Source organism: Rhinoraja longicauda, chromosome 1 (assembly GCF_053455715.1).
Source record: "Rhinoraja longicauda isolate Sanriku21f chromosome 1, sRhiLon1.1, whole genome shotgun sequence".
Classification (NCBI taxonomy): domain Eukaryota; kingdom Metazoa; phylum Chordata; class Chondrichthyes; order Rajiformes; family Arhynchobatidae; genus Rhinoraja; species Rhinoraja longicauda.
The window spans coordinates 120,750,227-120,768,776 of NC_135953.1; the positions used below are offsets into that span (position 1 = coordinate 120,750,227).

Sequence of the window (18,550 nt, forward strand, 5' to 3'; positions counted from 1 at the left end):
CTCCCCCAACCCTCATTGGCCGTTACTCTGGCAGGTTCCGCCCCCGGCGGCCATCGTGCCCCCCCCCCCCCCCCATTGGCCGCCATTCCCATCACTCGGGCGGGTCCCATTGTGACGTTGAAAGCTGAAGATGGCCTGGGTAAGTTGAAAAGTTAATTTTTAAACTTTAAAAAGTCAATAACTTTAAAAATATAACACCAATTTGAATGAAACTTGGCAAACACACACCCCAGGACAATGGTGAGTAAGGTGGGCCTAAAATTGTTGCGCTATCGTGTACCCTTTTGGCTGTATTTTGGGATCAAACCAACAAACAAAGAAACAAACAAGATGAGAGTTTTAGTAATATATATGTATAGATGCCAACTCAATTATCCTTTTGTATGAGGCACAATACAATAAGAAATATAACACTTTATGGTTTATGTAGGAGATGGGAATAATTGATTAAGATTGAACATTTACATGATTTTTAATACAACACGTTTCATAACATTGATTCACTTACAGCCATGATGGTGGGAGACATGGAGTCAGGTTCATCCTCGTCTGTAATGTCAACATTGTTGACTGAATTTAGGTCAGCAATATCATCACTTTCTTCTTCACCAGTCAAAGTTGTCATTGTGTTACCCAAGGCACTGAGTCTTTTCCCTATGTTAGGATCCATGTGCACATCAATACCGCACATTTTCCATAAAATATTTAGTGTCCAGGTTCCTGCACTACTACTGTCTAAAAGGAAGAAGAATTGGCATAATCTTATCAAAATAACATATTCATATAGAGTAAAGCAAAATGACAAGGAGTTTTACTTAACATCAGATTTGGAGAATATTGCTGGGAGTGTTGAGATGTCAGTGCATTAATTATAGGGGCAAGCTGTATGGAGCCCACACCACTGAAAGTACAGGCAGGAATTACTGGTGCTCCACAGATAGGACACCAGTGATTGAGGTTTTGATCTTCAAACAATCTTTTTCTAAAAAGCTATACTGTTGCATTTAGGCATTGGTGGATTTCATCATTCATACCTGCCCTCACTAAGCATTGTTTCCCGACATGTGGAAAGTGATCGACATTTTCCAGAGTTTCATCATGAACTTTCACTATTCGAGGATGATTTTCTGTAGTGGGGTGAGTTGGCAGAACACCTTTGTTTTGCAGACGTTGCCTGTAATGGTTTGTTTCCAAATTTAAGCATGTGGATACATGATCTGCATCCTGCAGCTCAATGGCTGAATTTAGAGTGACCTTACTTTATACTAATTACACAAAAGGGACTACTCAACTGAAGAAGGGTCTCGACCCGAAACTTCACCCATTCCTTCTCTCCAGAGATGCTGCCTGTCCCACTGAGTTATATTCCCGCATTTTGTGCCTACCCAGACTATTCAACTAATTTGTTATAGGCCAGCTCTCATACTTACCTTTATCTCAGAAACCTATCCCCTTTCATACATCCCCATAAACTTCTCTTTAATTCCTTTTGCCATGAATCTATAATAAGGGATAGTTTGTAGTCACTGATTTATCTTAATATTTAGGGTGTAGGAGGAATCTGGAGCACAGAGAGGAAAGTTTCACATAAATAGATCATGCAACTTTCACATATGTGGCACCCAAGCGTGGGGTCCAATCTAGCACTGACTGCTGCACGACTCTGCTCCCCACCACAGCATTTCCCAACTATTGTGTCTATTAACTCCACCCCAGCAGGAATCTTTTTGGAGATGAGATGCAGCACTACAGATAAAGATTAACGGAAGTACTGGAACAGTGAAGGGGTCTTGTTAAACACCTAACTGCAACATAATTGGATCTGTTATAGACTTGTTGATTAAGACTACACTTGTATGTAATCTCGTAGCAAAGCAGCCACGTTAGAGATAATGGTGCTTGAGTTAAGTTTCTATTAACCATGTTCAGATTCGGTATTAATTCTATACCTGAACAGTCTCTACGCCCAACACAGAAACATGTTGATCCTGGGATACTTCTGTTAAAGCACTCCACCTTGAAAACTATGTGACATCTCTGCCTCTTTCTATAAGTAAAGATACTGCCATTTTACAAAACCAATTTTTTCACCTGCCACTATCTTTCACTTACCAGAAAATCCCTATTGTTATGATGCATGGTGATTTAGTACATTGCAAGCTGCCTTAAATAATAAGCTGATGAAAGTTTCAAGCTGCAGTTTTTTTATTAATGATATGTTAGATTTAAATAAATCTATGTTTTGAACATGCCTGCTTTAGGTGTGCCTAGTATTTACAGGATTCATTACACGCTGCATGAAATTAGTAATATTAATAACTCACGATTAAATTAACAAATACTCTTTGTTATAGTGTTGCTCATATTATCATGATTCACATACAATTATTTTCAGCAACATTTAACATTTAGCACTTTAACATTCCAATAGTATCTTTAGTGGGTTGCTCGCTATAATTTAGTGAGAAAATAAATTACCTGCTGCTGCAGCCAGTCCAGCCGTTCGTGAACATACTTCATATGTCCCATCTGGTACCACACCTGTTAAAACATTCAAAAATATCAAAATGAAATTAGCATACCTGGTTGACACTTAACCCAGCTGGATGTCTAGTTAGAGTCCAGACAGCAAAGAGCCAATAAAAACTTGTAAATGCACAGTGGTAATTTGAGCAACAATCCTGCGAGCATTCACCTGAATAGAAAGTATGCAAGCAATGGTGAGCAACAGCCATAATTGCACAAAAAAACAAGACGGAGTCATATGTAAACACTGATGATCAACAACTGGAAATAAATTGAAAATTTAAAAATGCCTCCAAGGCACTTCAGTTGTGCAGGGACAATAGTCACCTGTTAATAAAATCTACAACACAGAAACAGGTCACTTTATGATCGTTATTATACACCACACATCTCCACCTAATTTATTCACTTCATTTTCCCCAACAGTATATTGCATTAATTCTTTTTAATGTATTTACATAGCATCTTCTCAGATATACCTGTCCACTTATCTCAACCGTTATGTATTTTCATATTCCAGGAAAAGTTTCCCTGAATTCCCTGTTCATTTTATTTAATGCTTATCTTGTATTTATGGTCCTTCATTAAGGGCTCGCTGAACAGATTACCAAAATCTGACATTCAAATCCTTTCTATAATTCTGTATTATCGCTCTTATTCTTTCTTAATGGATGAGGACAATAGATCCCAAGGCACTTCCATAAGTGCAGGCAAGTTCTTCCCAGTCCATTAACCAATATTTATACCTCAACCAAAGTCACCAGAGATTGATCATCTGGCGTTATCACATTAGTTTATATTGAACTTGCTGTATGCAAATTAGCCACACTTCCTTCATTATACCAGGAATAATATTTCAAAAGGATTGTTGCAATTACATTGTGGTGTCCCGATTTCAAGAAGAGGCACAAAATACAACTTCCTGACTTGGAAATATATTGCTGATCCTTCATCATTGCTCAATCTAAATCCTTAAACTCCCAAACCAACAAACCTGAGGGAGTACCTTCACTAAATGTACTGGAACAGTTCAAGGTGGCCTCTCACCACCAACCTCTTAAGGGTAACTCGGCTTGGGCAATAAATGCTGGTTTGTCAGCAATAAACAGATTTTGAAAATGAGTAAAAATGAAGCCCAGATCCTGTGAGCGGGAAGATATAAATGCAAGTCTCCTATTTCATATCCAAATGACATGTAAATCGGCTTTCGATAAAATATGTTCAAGGATAAGGGAATGGGAGCATGAATTTGGATATAGCAATTCATGAGAAGTGTGCATAACTACAATGCCTTTGAAATAGGGGGCAGCACCAGAAGAAATGATCTAGTCAGAGGGAATAATGAGGAAAGTTAAATGAACAACAGTTTAGTGGGAGTGGAAAAGAGATAGGTCTTTTTATGAGGTCCTGGAGAGTACAAGAAATGGAAGGTAGAAGCAGCCCAAGAGACAGCAGGATTAAGGAAAAGGCTGGGAAATCAAGGATTTTGTCATGGGCACAAGGAACTGCAAGTGCTGATTTTTAAAAAAAAGGTTCAACACCATCTGCAGTTCCTTGTGCCCACAACTAAATCATTAATTTACATCAAGGGTCAGGCAGCATCTCTAGAGAACATGGATAGGTAATGTTTCGAGTTGGGACAATTCTTTGAACTGCATGTGGTGAGGGAGGTAGAAAGTTTGAAAAGAGGTGAGGGTCAGGATAAAGCCTGGCAAGTGATAGGCAGATATAGGCAAGGGGTTTTTGATTGGTAGATGTTGAACAAAGGCCAGAGATGAATAAACAAAAAATATGAGATTAGGATAGAAGAAGATAGAAGAAGATGAAGCCAGATGAAGGAAAGTAGGGGAAATTAGTGCAAATCCAAGTAGGCACAGGGAGGAGTGGAATGGGATAAAGTAGGGTGGGGTGGGTTGTGCTGGGAAAAAAAGAGGAAATAAATGAGTGGATAGACGCCATGGTGAAGAAATGCATAACCTTTACCTTATTTCAGAGGATATGACGGAGCAAGGAAGTGCAGGGGGTGGAGGAAGGCACAAGGGTACATATCTTGGATAGTTGATGGTAGCAATGACAGCTCAGTAATGTTTCATTTTACTACACATTTATGTGTATGTAACAAATAAACGACTATTGACTATTGACTATTGACTATTGACCTTGTTCATTAACAACATCTTTGAGCCATTGTACCATTCACCAAATCAGGCAGAGTTTAAGACTGATCAAAACAATATTGTTTTTCTCCCTTACTCTCTATATATCATTTTCAAAAGGTTTTGAGGTTAGAGTTTATATTTCAATAACAAGGAATCAATAACATCAGTGTTTGATAATTATGTATCAACATTTGTATTGATCTAGTTCAACAAACACTATTTGTCCACTTTATATAGACTTTTCACGGTGATTGAAGTGGTTAGGAAAGGAGAAATTATGATGGTTATTATTATTATTATTATGACACTTACAAGCATTCATAACAAGATCACCCTGAAGTTCAGGTTTCCAGTCATCCCAGCTAGTTTCAAACCCATCCGCGAATCGTATGCAGAAATTTTTGAAATGACCTTTGCTCACTAGGGATTCAGACGAGCAAGCGGTGATCAAGGTGCTCTCAATTGTGAGCACCATAGCTGAGCCAGGATCAAAGTCAATGGCGTGATTAGCCTGCCAAGATATGTTAAACAAATATAGAGTTAATGCACCATTGATAATTATCTCGCAAAGCAAAAGATATGCTAACGGTTTCAAATAATATTAAAGTTTTAACCAAGTATGATGCCCAAAATAATGGAAATAATTGAGGACTTTATTGGAAAACAAATACTTCTATCTACAAGAGAGTTCGTACTGCAGGTACTGAAACCTTTGATTTAAACCAGCATCTGCAGTTCTTCCCTACAGTTAGGTACTGGTTTCTTTAATGGATTGCTGAAGGAAATAACATTACAAATTATTTTTACATTTAGTTTTAAAATTGATAAATATATCAAAGCATAAACAATAATACATTTAGGTTTAAAGCAATAATTCACATATGCCAGGAGATTGTAGGCAGCTGCAAGACTAATTGGGTTGTCATAGTAGGAGATTTTAACTTTACCAAAATAGACTAGGGCTGTCAAAGTGCCCACATTCACACAGGGTGGAATTTGTCAATTGTGTTTAGGAACGTTTCCTCAAGCAATGTGACGAGGGCCCTATGAAGGAGAAGGCAAAGCATGATCTACCCTTTGGAAATTGGGCAGGGCAAGTGACTGAAGTGTCTGTGGGGAAACTTTTCGGGATCAGTGACCAGTTCTATTAGCTTTAAGATAGTTATGGATAAAAACAGGACAGCCCAACAAGTTTAAATTCTGAACTGTGTGAAGGTCAAATTTAATGGCTATTAGACGGGAAAGTGCAGTCGAGCAGAGCTGCAGGTTAAAGAATGTCCAGAAAGTGGGATGCTTTTAATAGCGTGATGACAAGGGTTCAGGGCACGCATGTTTCTGTTAGAGTGAAGAGCAAAGCAGATGGAAGTAAGGAAACCTTGATGACAAGAGAAATGAAGGCTTTGGTCAGGAAACAGGAGGAGGCGTGGGACAAGTTTAGGCAGCTGAGGTCAAGTGTATCCCTTGAATTGTTTTGGGAACTGAGGAGCATACTTAAGGAAATCAGAAGGACAAAAAGGGGGCAGGATATAGATCTGGTACATAATGTTAAGGAAAATCCAAAGAGATGTTTTGTACATTAAGGGAACGAGGGTACCTAAGGTGCAAATAGAGCCCCTCAGAATCCAAAATGGTCATTTGTGTGTGGAGCCACAAGAGTCGGGCAAGATCCTTAATGAGTATATCTACTCTGTTTTTACTGTGGAGAAAGATACAAGACTGGGGAAAATGGGATAGTTAGAGATGTCTTGTAATACATTTCGTAATACAGGCGAGGACGTCCTAAGGCGTATGAAAATAGATAAATCTCCCGAGCTTGATCAGATATATCAGAGATATCACAAAATGCTGGAGTAACTCAGTGGGTCAGGCAGCATCTCAGGAGAGAAGGAATGGGTGACGTTTCGGGTCGGACTCTCAATCTGAAGAAGGGTCTCGACCCGAAACATCACCCATTCTTTCTCTCCTGAGATGCTGCCTGACCCACTGAGTTACTCCAGCATTTTGTGATACCTTCGATTTGTACCAGCATTTGCAGTTATTTTCCTACATGATATATCAGAGATATATGTGGGAGCTAAACAAATTCCAGGAGCCCTGGCTGAGATAAATGAATCATCAATTGATACGTATGAGGTGCCGGAAGCCGCTAATGTTGCGCCTCTATTGTGCCCATGGCCATTTAAAAAAAAACAATGGGAACTTAAAGCAAAGCTAAATCATAAAATTCTCATTGGTTCCAGGTTGATCTGAGTGAATTGTCTATTCTAAATTGAGTGAATCTGAGGTGACAGTAAGTAGTTTCAAAAGTCTTAGATTGGGGAAAATAAATTTCATGATACAAATGGCCACATGGACGGTATAGTGGTTAACTGTAACTCCCAAGGTGCTGTGAATAGTAAACACTTGGCAAGAAAAACTGATGCAAAATGACAAATTATAACTTAGTTAAAATAATTAGCATTTCAGTAGAGTCATCCAGCATGGAAACATGCCCTTCGGTTCAAATTGCCCACGCCGCCCAACATGCCCCATCTTAACTCATCCCACCTGCCTGCTTTTGACCCATATATCCCTCTAAACCCACCATATCCATGCAAATGTCTGAATGAAATATTGATTATTAATATTGTACAAACTAGCAATTTGATAAATCACAGCAGAAACACAATACCTGGACAGTATTAGTGATTGGTAAACAAATGCCCAAATCATTCACAGTCAACTGCAAAAAGAGTGTGCCAAATGCTTGAACAGAGGTCTGCTGAATTCCAGGCAGCTTGTCAACAACTTCTTTGGTTGCAACGTGGATGTCCTTGTGTAATGCCATTCGCTGTTCATTCCAGTTGTCATAGGCTGCTTTGTAGTTTAGCCAAAAAAAGACAGCTTCAAATGGGAACAAAAGATTATGAATTGATTAATTACAATCAAATAAAAATATTATTATGTTCAGTTTTGCAATTTTTTTAATTGATTTTACAATTCTTCGGAAGATTCAAATATACGAAATATGGAATTTACTGCTATCAAAACGGAGGAAAATAAGAGATAATACCTAGTTTAATTGTGCATTAGTATTAAGAAAAGATGAGATGTCGGGTATAGCTTTTTACAATATAGCCATGGCTTTACTGCAATATGATGATTAAGTGTTTACTCTCTCAAAACAATCCAACCAATATTCAGTATCAAAATAGTTGATCTGAGATTAAAGATTTCACATTTGAAGACATATAATGGCTCATTTTTCCACAAAATTTGTGGTGGATGTTGATAATGCTATTTTGGTCAGATTTTTGATATAACCATCTTTCATTTACTGCATTCTATTGCAAAAATTACCATGATTTATTTCAGTGATGTTGCCATAGTTTCTATCAGATATATTCTTTCTCACCACTGTTTAAAATTGATTCTTATGTTCTGAGCAAATGAATTTCAATAGTTGTATAATAAATTATTTGCTTTCAGCCCAGTCATTGCCCTGGCTTATCTCTAATTTACACCATAGCCATCAATGGTATCATTAGATACACTTAAAATTACCATCTGTCTGAGCGTTACAATATCACCTTAATCTCCCCCAAATCCCGATATTCCTCTGAAATATCTGTACTCTTCCAATTCTGAACCCTTCCACTTCACCAAATGTAATTGTTCCATATTTGGCACCCATGTCTTCAGCTGCCAAGACTCTAAGCTCTAGAATTCTTTCCTCAAAACTCTCTCTCTCTCTCTCTTTCAAAGTGCTGTAAGTATTCACTTCGTCAGTCAGTGGCATGAACCATTAGATTACTTGGTGTTGCCCTATCTTCTCCGTATATTCAACACTTTCTGCTTTTGTTTCAGATTTCCAGCATCAGCAGGGTTTGGAAGTAAGAATATAGGGGCTTCATCCCTTTTCATCAACAGTTAGAAATTCATACCTCTATCAAAGGCCACAGGTTGTGCATATATTATTGGTCGGCTAAGTGTGATGAGAACAGCTTCTCTATCAAATGCACCACTGATTTCTTCTTGCAGTGCATTTCTCAACCCAATCCGTGTCTTGAAATATGCTACTTGATGAAAATCTGAACCAGCTTCTTCATAGACCTAAAATCAATAAAGAATCAAAAAACATAGATAAGGGGAAAATAAAGTAGATAAACCAGCGTCAATATCATAATGGAAAAAGTTAGAGCTGGAGGTCAGGAAATAGCTGTGTGCTTAAGGACAAAAAGAGTGCAGCACAATAACAGACACAGAGTTGTGCTGTTCTGAATAAACAATGCAAAGGCTTAGCAGTAAGAAATCTGTTTATGAATGGGTATTTTAAGGCAAGTGCCAACAAACCAGTCTTTCCTCAGATATCGTGCACTGATTGTCAAATACAGCTGATGTTAATTTAGATGTTAAGTTGTGGATTTAAATTGCTCTCCTTTGATAGAAATAACAAGCAGGACGACTTCTTATTGAACATAACGAGGAAAAACATGAAATACGTAAATGTGCAGATGAAGAAAAAAATGTCAAACTGTTTATAACATTAAGAGCAGAGAGGGTGTTGGAAAAAGTTTAGGATCTGTCAAAGGTCACCAGGTCAAGGATAGATAAGCTGGAATGTCATACTCAATTGAATCAATGTAGTAACGCCTGTCATTCTTATTCTTAAATAATGTCGCTTGAAATGCACAGATTAAACAATTTAATGCATTACTTTAAAAAAAATGTTATTTCATCAAGACACATTTTTCTTTTACATCATTAAATTATATTTAATGCAATACCAGTTGGAATATTTTGCATTAGGTGGGATTCACTATATTACAGTTAACAGAGAGCCAAATGGTAAGTATTATTACATTGATAAATGTGTACCTGATGTTTGACAATTTGTCCCAATGCCAGGTTTAGATCAACCTGACATTTTCCAAACAGTTTCAGATAGCTACTGTTAAGGCCTGCACCTAGCTGTGTCTTAGCTTGGATGCGATTTGAAAGCTCCAGTTCAATAAGTCCAGTCTCTAACCTTACAGCTCTCATGGAAGGAGTCGTTGCTGTAACCTGGATACCCTGGACACAAAATGAACACAGTATAAACACTGAAGCAAACATTTTGCTTTCTTTTAGGGTTATTCTGCAAGCTAACATTTTAACAAAGTTACTCAGCAATTGGAAAGGATCTGGTCCATGAAAAAAAAATTACACAATTATTCTATGATACTAAATCTGCCAGACCTGCAGGGATCCATATCCTTTAGCATGACGCCATAGGTACAAAAGCTAAATTTTCGATAGCATACAATCTGTGCATTATTTTTTTTGCTGGTATAAAAGTGAATGCGGCAGAAGAACCAGACATCACTTCTGTCATACTAACTCCTTATATAATTGGCAGAAGCCGATGTGACTTATTTAAATTATGTTTAAAGACTGGAATTTCTCTCCAGAAATTAGTGTTTCTATAACAGGTTCCAAGATAAATGCAATACATCCATATTTAAGATTCAATATTTTCATTACCTTAAATTGTAGATTCAAAGAGTACAGTAAAATTTTGGGCTTTTCTCCATCCATTAAAATATCGTGTTCATTCCACAGTGGTATTGGTTGCTCCCCTCCTGCAGATTGATGTTAACATTCAACATTTGTTACAAGAATATATCAATGAAAATAATTTTTACTTCCATGACATTTTCTATGGAAGGCCATATTCCATCTTAGCCACTTCTGATAGCCACTCGCTAGAAACATGTTTGACATTTTAGTCGTGTTTAAACACACAAATAGCATTGCACTTGCTGCTCCCTTCGCTGTCACCTCTATTATACTCACTCCTTCTCCACTCACTATAACTCTGCATCTCTCATTGCTTCAATCAGCGATCCGTGGTTGTACCACTCGCCACATCCTGACATTTCTTCTGTCATTCCTATACCTGTGCCTACCAATTCTATATCCCACTGTTAGATGTTGTAAATCTGTAATGATCAGAACTGTATTCCACTGTTATGCAATACAAAACCTCTACCCAACAGTACGACATACAGTTTATAATGACAGACCTAATGCCAGCTGGATTTGACCTGGAGGTGGAATTAGGCCAAGATTGATCTCATTTGACAAGGCCCTTGGGTCTCTTTTCCTGAATCCTCAAGTGTGTCTGTTTAGGGTCGGCCCTACTGTCGAGTAGGCCATCAAGGCCTGTCACCTAGAGGATGGGCCAGCAGATCCCATGCTGTGAGCCAGATATTAATATTGAAATTGCACTGATTCAAATTACCAATGTTGTGCAAACAGTTCTATTCAAATAGAATCCCTGTTAATCAATTTCTGCACTATGTAGTATCTGTAGTAAAATAGTATCTATTATACTTGAGTTTGATTTGATTGTGACCATGTATTGTATATCTGATTTGTTTGGATAGCATAAAGAATAAACCTAAAGCTTATTCTCGGTCTGTCTGCACCTTCTGATGTGCTTATGTTTGTCAATTTGGTTGGTCAGGACCAGAAATACATCACTCTATTCTTATTTTATGCAGTCATTGCTAAAGAATTTAAAGTAATTTTACACGTATCAACCCTTAACTTCCTATTTATTCTATACATATTGCTTCTCATCAATATTCTCCCAAAATAAAATGTCATCTTCCAAAAATGCTGTTAAGTTAACCAGAATTAACTCAGAACCATATATCTTAAGAATATGCTATATATTTTAAGAATAACCATATGTCTGAAGAAGGGTCTTGACTCGAAACGTCACCCATTCCTTCTCTCCAGAGATGCGAGTTACTCCAGCATTTTCTGTCTACCATATATCTTAAATCTTATGCTGCCTCTAAATTGTAAGACTGGACCATCACTGGATGAGCAGAAAATTCCTCAAAATAAATACCTGGAAACCAAAACCATCATAGTTTGTTCTTGTTAGAAACTTATATTCCACCCACTAATTCCATTCCTCCCCTTGGCAATTGTAAATAATCTTGTTCAGTTTCAAGCAAACTGCAAAGTATTTGACCTGCAATTACATCTCCAAACACACATTCTTATCCCATTATCTTCATAACAACTTCTGCGATTCTCCATTTTGTAGCAATCTTTGTTTTCATTCATAGATTTACAAAATTCATAGAACACAGCAAAGTTCCGCAAGGGACAGGCACTTAAGCCAACAATGTCCACGCCCAACATGATGCCAGATTAAACTAATCTCTGCTTGTACGTGATCCATATCCCTCCATTCTTTGCATATCCATGTGCCTACCCAAATGCCTCTCAATCATATCTGCCTCCCCCCTTGGCAGTGCAAGCCCTTAACCCACAACCCAAGGCCTAACTTTACACTTACTTCCTCAAATCTCCAGGTATTCCACCACCTCCTCCTGGAATACGGGAAGTTCCAGTAAGACTTCCCACCACATGCTCTCTTCTCCCACCACCTCGCCACCCCCACCGCTACAAATATTAGTGTCACATTTTCATGGACACACATAAAAGCATGCAAGCGAAAATAGCAACAAGATAATTGTAGTCTACATTTAGGATGTTACTGAATTTTATTCTGGTGGTAAGATTGCTGGCTTGATCAACAAATACTCTTTCAAGTAATTTCATGCCAAAAGGAAATGTATTGATTACCTGACACTTTCTGAATAACTTCATTGACCTCTTTCATAAAAACTTTCTGTAAAAAGACCAGCTGATTCAAAAGGTCTGTTGTTAAGTTGTGCTCAAAAGAACCAACCTGCAAACAAACGAGCATAGTCAATACAGTTTAAAGGAAATGTATTGTTTTTAAACATAATACACAATTGATTTGATACCAATAGCATTTTCTAAACAGGCATACCTCAGCAACACATCGCAAATAGTTTCCCTGTAGGTAGTTGCATTGTTTCAATGGGAATTCATCTGCATTCCAGGATTTGTCTGGGTGACAATCACACTCTTCCATGATGTATTCTCCAGACATGGTAACTTGCGGTAGGTTAAGGCTGGCTGATGGCGGCAATGCTGCCATGTCAACAGGTGATACCTTGGACTGGAAGCGCAGCCTGTGAGTGGGCAGCTCAAATGTGAACCTCGTTTGGGCTCCTAGTGATTGGAAAAAAAATGTAATAACAGAAAGTTTATATTGGTGCTATGACAGCTTTAACTAATTATTGTTGATAATTACATAACAAAGTCTATCAAAAAACAATATGGAAAGATCGGACTTTAATGTTTTTTCATTTGGAAAACACGCAGTACTAATAACATCCGCGCGGTTGCTGCAGTAACTACAAACCTTCTATGCAGTTCCCTCATATTTCTATAAAAAATACAGCTTCCAACTGAGGTTCAAACCTTGACACAATGAAAATATTATGAAGGCAGTTTTATCGAAACTTTAATAAACAAGTGAAAACAGTCTTCTTCCCAGCTGGTATAAAGCAGCTGAACCATCCTATCAACAACCAAAGAGTAGACCTTTGGACTATCTTTGATTGGACTGGCTTTATCTTGCACTAAACGTTATTCCCTTCATAATGTATCTGCATACTGTGGATGGCTCGATTGTAATCATGTTTTGTCTTTCCACTGACTGGTTAGCACACAACAAATGCTTTTCACTGTACCTTGGTTTACATGACAATAAACTAAAACCAAACTCAAACTCAACAGTATTAACTTCATGGTTGTACAAAAGTTATTGGACAATTTCACTCAAATTATCGCACTTCCAATCACCTTTAACTATTAGAAACATAGAAAATAGGTGCAGGAGTAGGCCATTCGGCCCCTCGAGCAATTATGATCGTGGCTGATCATCCAGAATCAGTACCCTGTTCCTGCTTTCTCCCCTTATCCATTGATTCCGTTAGTCCTAAGAGCTATATCTAACTCTCTCTTGAATACATCCAGTGAATTGGCCTCCACTGCCTTCGGTGGCACAGAATTCCACACATTCACAACTCTCTGGCTGAAAAGGTTTTTCCTCATCTCAGTTCTAAATGGCCTACCCCTTATTCCTAAACTGTGACCCCTGGCTCTGGACTCCCCCAACACGGGGAACATTTTTCCCTCATCTAGCCTGTCCAATCCCTGAGAATTTTATATGTTTCTATAAGATCCCCTCTCATCCTAAATTCCAGTGAATATAAGCCCAGTCGATCCATTCTTTCATCATATGTCAGTCCCACCAACCTGGGAATTAACCTTGTGAACTACGCTGCACTCTCTCAATAGAATGTCCTTCCTCAAATTAGGAGACCAAAATTGCACACAATACTCCAAGTGTGGTCTCTGCATGTGCTAATACAAATGCATTAGGACCTCCTTGCTCCTCTCGCTATGAAGGCCAACATTCCATTAGCTTACTTCACTGCCTGCTGTACCTGCATGCTTATTTTCAGAGGCTGATGTACAAGGACACCTCGGTCTTGTTGCACCTCCCCTTCTCTTAATCTGACACCATTCAGATAATAATCTGCCTTCTTGTTCCTGCCACCAAAGTGGATAACCTCTCATTTATCCACATTATACTGCATCTGCCATGCATCTGCCCACTCACCCAACCTATCCAAGTTACCCCGCAGCCTCATAGCATCCTCCTCGCAGCTCACACTGCCACCAAGCTTTGTGTCATCCGCCAACTTGGAGATATTACATTTAATTCCTTTGTCTAAATCGTTAATATATATTGTAAATAACGGAGAAAATTCATACCTTTCCCGTGTTCTCTCTCAATGATTAGGATAGGGAGCTGTTCTAACTTCCAGCAAGATAGTTAGGTTGGCCAGGAAATGGAACAACATGATCTCCTCATGTGTGATTAGTAAAACTGAGAACTTTAAGATGGGGATGCAGGTGAATTTTACCTCTTTTCCCAGTTACTTCCAATCCACATACAATACAAAATGAAAAGATTCTACACTGGGAAATGGACAGAATGGGAAACAGTGGCATAGACCACAAGCTTACTGTATGTGGATATTACAAGTATAGCAATAGAAGCATTGGTAGGATCTGGACCTGTAGGTCAGCAGGAAGAGATTGTTTAGGTGTCCAGATGTCAAATTTATGAAGGGATAAAATGAGGGGCCAGTAAACAGCAGTTAAATAATTCAAGGTGGAGTTAACAAAAAATATAGATTTGGGCAGCAACGGATGGATTGAGACAACAGTGTAGGAGGTAAAGGAAAGTAGTAGCTATGGAACAAAGTTTGAGGAAGACTTTGCTTCTGTCCTCCGTACATTTACTTGGAAGATAATCTGGGAGATTTCCAAATTGAGATGCCACACATGTGGTGATGGCAATAATTTATAAAACAAAATTCCCCTCCATTATAAAACATTTTGTTAATTGAAGCAATTGCACCATACATACCTGGAATTGATAATTACAAACCTAGATGGTTGACAACACAACCTTGGCACTGTGCACCAATAAAAATCTATTTTGATGTCATTTAAATAAGATCAAGATTTTCAGTATCGTTGACAACAAGGTGGAAATCTGCATCAGGTGCACTGATATCATTTAACTACGGTATGATAACTTATTTACAGTTATAGAAATAGCAATAACTTCATCATCATTACAAAAATAAAATGTAGTTTTGTGATTTAAAAAAAAAAATTGGTTATACAGAGAATAAAGTTCAATGCACTGCACATTCAGTCTAAGCTGACGCAAAACCTCTGTCAGCAATTTCAGGAATTCCACACTTGACAATATCATAGAACAGTGCAGTGCAGAAAACGTTCCCTCAGCCCACAATATCTGTGCCATGTATGATGCCAAGTTAAACTAATCTCCTCTGCCTGCATGTGATCCATACCCCACCAGTCCCTCCACATTAGCCTGTGGAAGTCCAGGCAATTAGCAATGGATCCAGTTAACTGAGGTTGAAAGTACAGTTTATTTCAAAAAAAGCTATCATTTACAATTCTGAGAAGCCAAGCTTCATATTTTTTCTTTTGAACCACCTATCTTGTAAGTATTGTTTCTACTCAAGTAAAATGACACACCATTTTAGATTCCGATCAAGATCTTAATCAATCATTTTCATGCCATTGTAAAACTTTTGAAGACTTTGCCAAATGCATACCTGTCATTCCATGGCTTTTCATCCTGCCCATTTTGTATTCCGCTTTAAGAGACGGTAGTAATGCAGCACCAATGGTGATGCCATCCAATAAGGCACTAAATTTAAGCACAATTGGCTTCTTCTCCAACCCCTCTGGCAGCTGAGGAAATTCATTTGTTTCAACGGGAGTCTGATTGACACTTGAAGGTGGTTTCTCAGAAGGTTGTGGTGTAGAAACATCCTCCCTTTGTACTGGTACGCTAAACATAATAAACAAAGTAACATTTGAGCCTCGGCAGAAGGACCTTAGTAATATTTCATAATCCTGCTTATGAACAGATGTTAATGCAAATTTATATTTGAAAGATTTTTGAATTCACAAATGGAGAATGTTTAATGCTACCATGAAATAATAAAAAGAAAAATGTTGAATTTTTTCCCTCAACATTTATCAATTACATTTGTTGGTAATTCTGATGGCACAACATAAGTTATCTGGTTAATCAGAACAAAAAGGACATGTTAAAACTGAAATGTGGGTCAGAGCTGGCTGCTGAACCTGAAACCAAGAGGAGAGTGCTAGAAATTCCCAGCACATCAGGCAGTGGCTATGGGGATGAAAAATGATGTATAAGTTTCCAGCAGGTATTTCTGATATTCTGGGTTTCAGGTTCAGCAGCAGCGCTAAGTATATTTTACAGCTTTAATATGTTCCTCTCCAAGTCCCCTCATTAAGGGGACCATTGTACACATCTTGATAACCTTGAATCTTTTATTTCAGATTTCCAGCATCAGTAGTTTTTTTTGATTTACAACCTGGTCATTCTGCCCGGTTATATTAGAATTCTTGATGTGGTCCTGGGAAGTAATTAGAAATTATTTTTCGAATTTGTTGATGGGCAAGTATATTGGGAAGAAAATCGACCTGGATGCGGTAAACCAGATTGTGGATGACAGTGCCTGACCCGCTGAGTTAGTCCAGCACTTTAATAATAACTTTATTTGTATAGCACTTTTCATACAATTGAATGCAACCCAAAGGGCTTTTTCACAAAAACCCAGGTCTAATCAAAAATACAATTTAAAACAGTAAGGATATAGACAGTTAATAACATAAAAAGCATAGATTTATATAAAAATATAATTTTTTTTTAAATTGAGTGTATAAAAGGACAAAAAACAAAAACACTGAGGTCAAATTCAGAGTCCCATATACTATACAAGCACACACGCTGTTGAAAGGCATGCTGAGGTAAATACAAGAGAATAAAGGTAATTTTTACAATGTCATCAGAAGTAAAGTCAGTTAAAAGCTTGATTGAAAAGACAAATTTTTAGCTGCCGTTTAAAAATGTCAACCAAGTGGGCTCTCTCATAGCCCTGGGTAGGGTATTCCACAGCTTGGGGGCGTAATTGAAAAAGGCTGCTTTACCAATTTTCTTATTGCTGCGGCATTGAGAGGCTAACAGGCTGGCATCAGAAGACCTGAGTGCTCGAGTAGGTGCATAGGGAAGGAGGGACTCTGTAAAATATGCTGCTCCTAAGCAATTTAGGGCTTTATAGACAAGGAGTCTATCCTGGATCTCACAGGGAGCCAATGAATGGAGTATAATACTGGAATGATATGCTCCCTTTTCTTGGTATTTGTTAAAAAGCCGGGCTGCGGCATTTTGAATGAGCTGGATTTTGAAGGCAGACCGGTAAATAAGGTAATCAAGTCTGCTTGATATGAAAGCATGTATAAGTTTTTTACAGTCATGTTGAGTTAAGAAAGGCCATACTTTAGCAATATTTCTGAGGTGATAAAAAGCACACTTTGTTGCCTTATTTATTTGAGATTTAAAATTAAGATCATTGCCAATTTTTACCCCCAGTTTGTGACTTCTTGTTTGACATAGGCAGTCAAATTTCCCAGTTTACTGAGTAACATCTCTCTCTCGGGTTTTGATCCAAGTAAAAAAATTTCAGTCTTGTCATCGTTGAGTTTAAGAACGCTAGCATTCATCCATTTTTTAATGGAAAATAGGCAGGAGGTCAGAGAACGTAAGGCATCAGTGAATTAGACAGAGAGGTATAACTGAGTGCCATCGGCATAACAGAGAAAATTTACATTATGCTGTCGGATAACTCCTCCTAGCGGCAGCATATACAAAGAAAAAAATAGCGGGTCAAGGCAGCTACCTTGTGCTGCACCAAAGGGTATATCATGCAGCTGTGACACATAGTCCCCAAGGCTAACAAAATACTTCCTTCCACTTATATATGATTGGAACCAACTTAGTACCTGATCTGACGGGCCAACCCAGTTTTCTAGCCGATCTATAAGAATACTGTGATCTATGGTGTCAAAAGCTGCTGTGACGTCTAAGAGGATCAGCACTGAGACTTTGTCCTCGTCAGTGCTAACTTTAAGGTCACTGGCTATTTTTATCAGGGCAGTCTAAGTGATGTAATTTGCTCTGAAACCAGATTGAAATTTCTCTAAAATGTAATTTTGATTCAGAAAGTGTTGTATTTGGTTGAATACCACTTTCTCCAGTACCTTGCTGGTAAAGGGTAGATTTGATATAGGGTAGCTTTTTTACAGTGGTTAAAACCTTTTCTTTGGCTAAGTGGCCTTCACCAAAGAGCTATATACCTAACTAAGTAGTAACTTGGATTGATTCCCTCACTAGGAAAAGCCGACATTGCTCCCTGTTTTCTCACAAACGTATGGTTCAGTTGAGGGGAAAATCTAAATTACTAATCGATTTGAGGAACTTTACTGCCCCTGAAATCCAAAATAAAAGCAGAATACAAGCCAAA

General features: G+C 38.1%; 1 protein-coding gene across 7 annotated transcripts in view; it reads right to left on the minus strand.

Moving 5' to 3' along the window:
- The window catches only part of kiaa1109 (KIAA1109 ortholog), a 292,965-nt gene that overhangs the window by 62,222 nt on the left and 212,193 nt on the right, over positions 1-18,550 (minus strand). For all 7 annotated transcript variants that reach the window (XM_078405533.1, XM_078405525.1, XM_078405561.1 and 4 more), the window contains 10 exons: positions 15,767-16,005; positions 12,523-12,767; positions 12,312-12,417; positions 10,188-10,285; positions 9,543-9,737; positions 8,609-8,777; positions 7,357-7,568; positions 4,998-5,196; positions 2,479-2,541; positions 509-735 (listed from right to left, as the gene is read on the minus strand). In XM_078405533.1, coding sequence (XP_078261659.1) covers positions 509-735; positions 2,479-2,541; positions 4,998-5,196; positions 7,357-7,568; positions 8,609-8,777; positions 9,543-9,737; positions 10,188-10,285; positions 12,312-12,417; positions 12,523-12,767; positions 15,767-16,005 — 1,753 coding nt within the window. The remainder of the gene's footprint in view (positions 1-508; positions 736-2,478; positions 2,542-4,997; positions 5,197-7,356; positions 7,569-8,608; positions 8,778-9,542; positions 9,738-10,187; positions 10,286-12,311; positions 12,418-12,522; positions 12,768-15,766; positions 16,006-18,550) is intronic.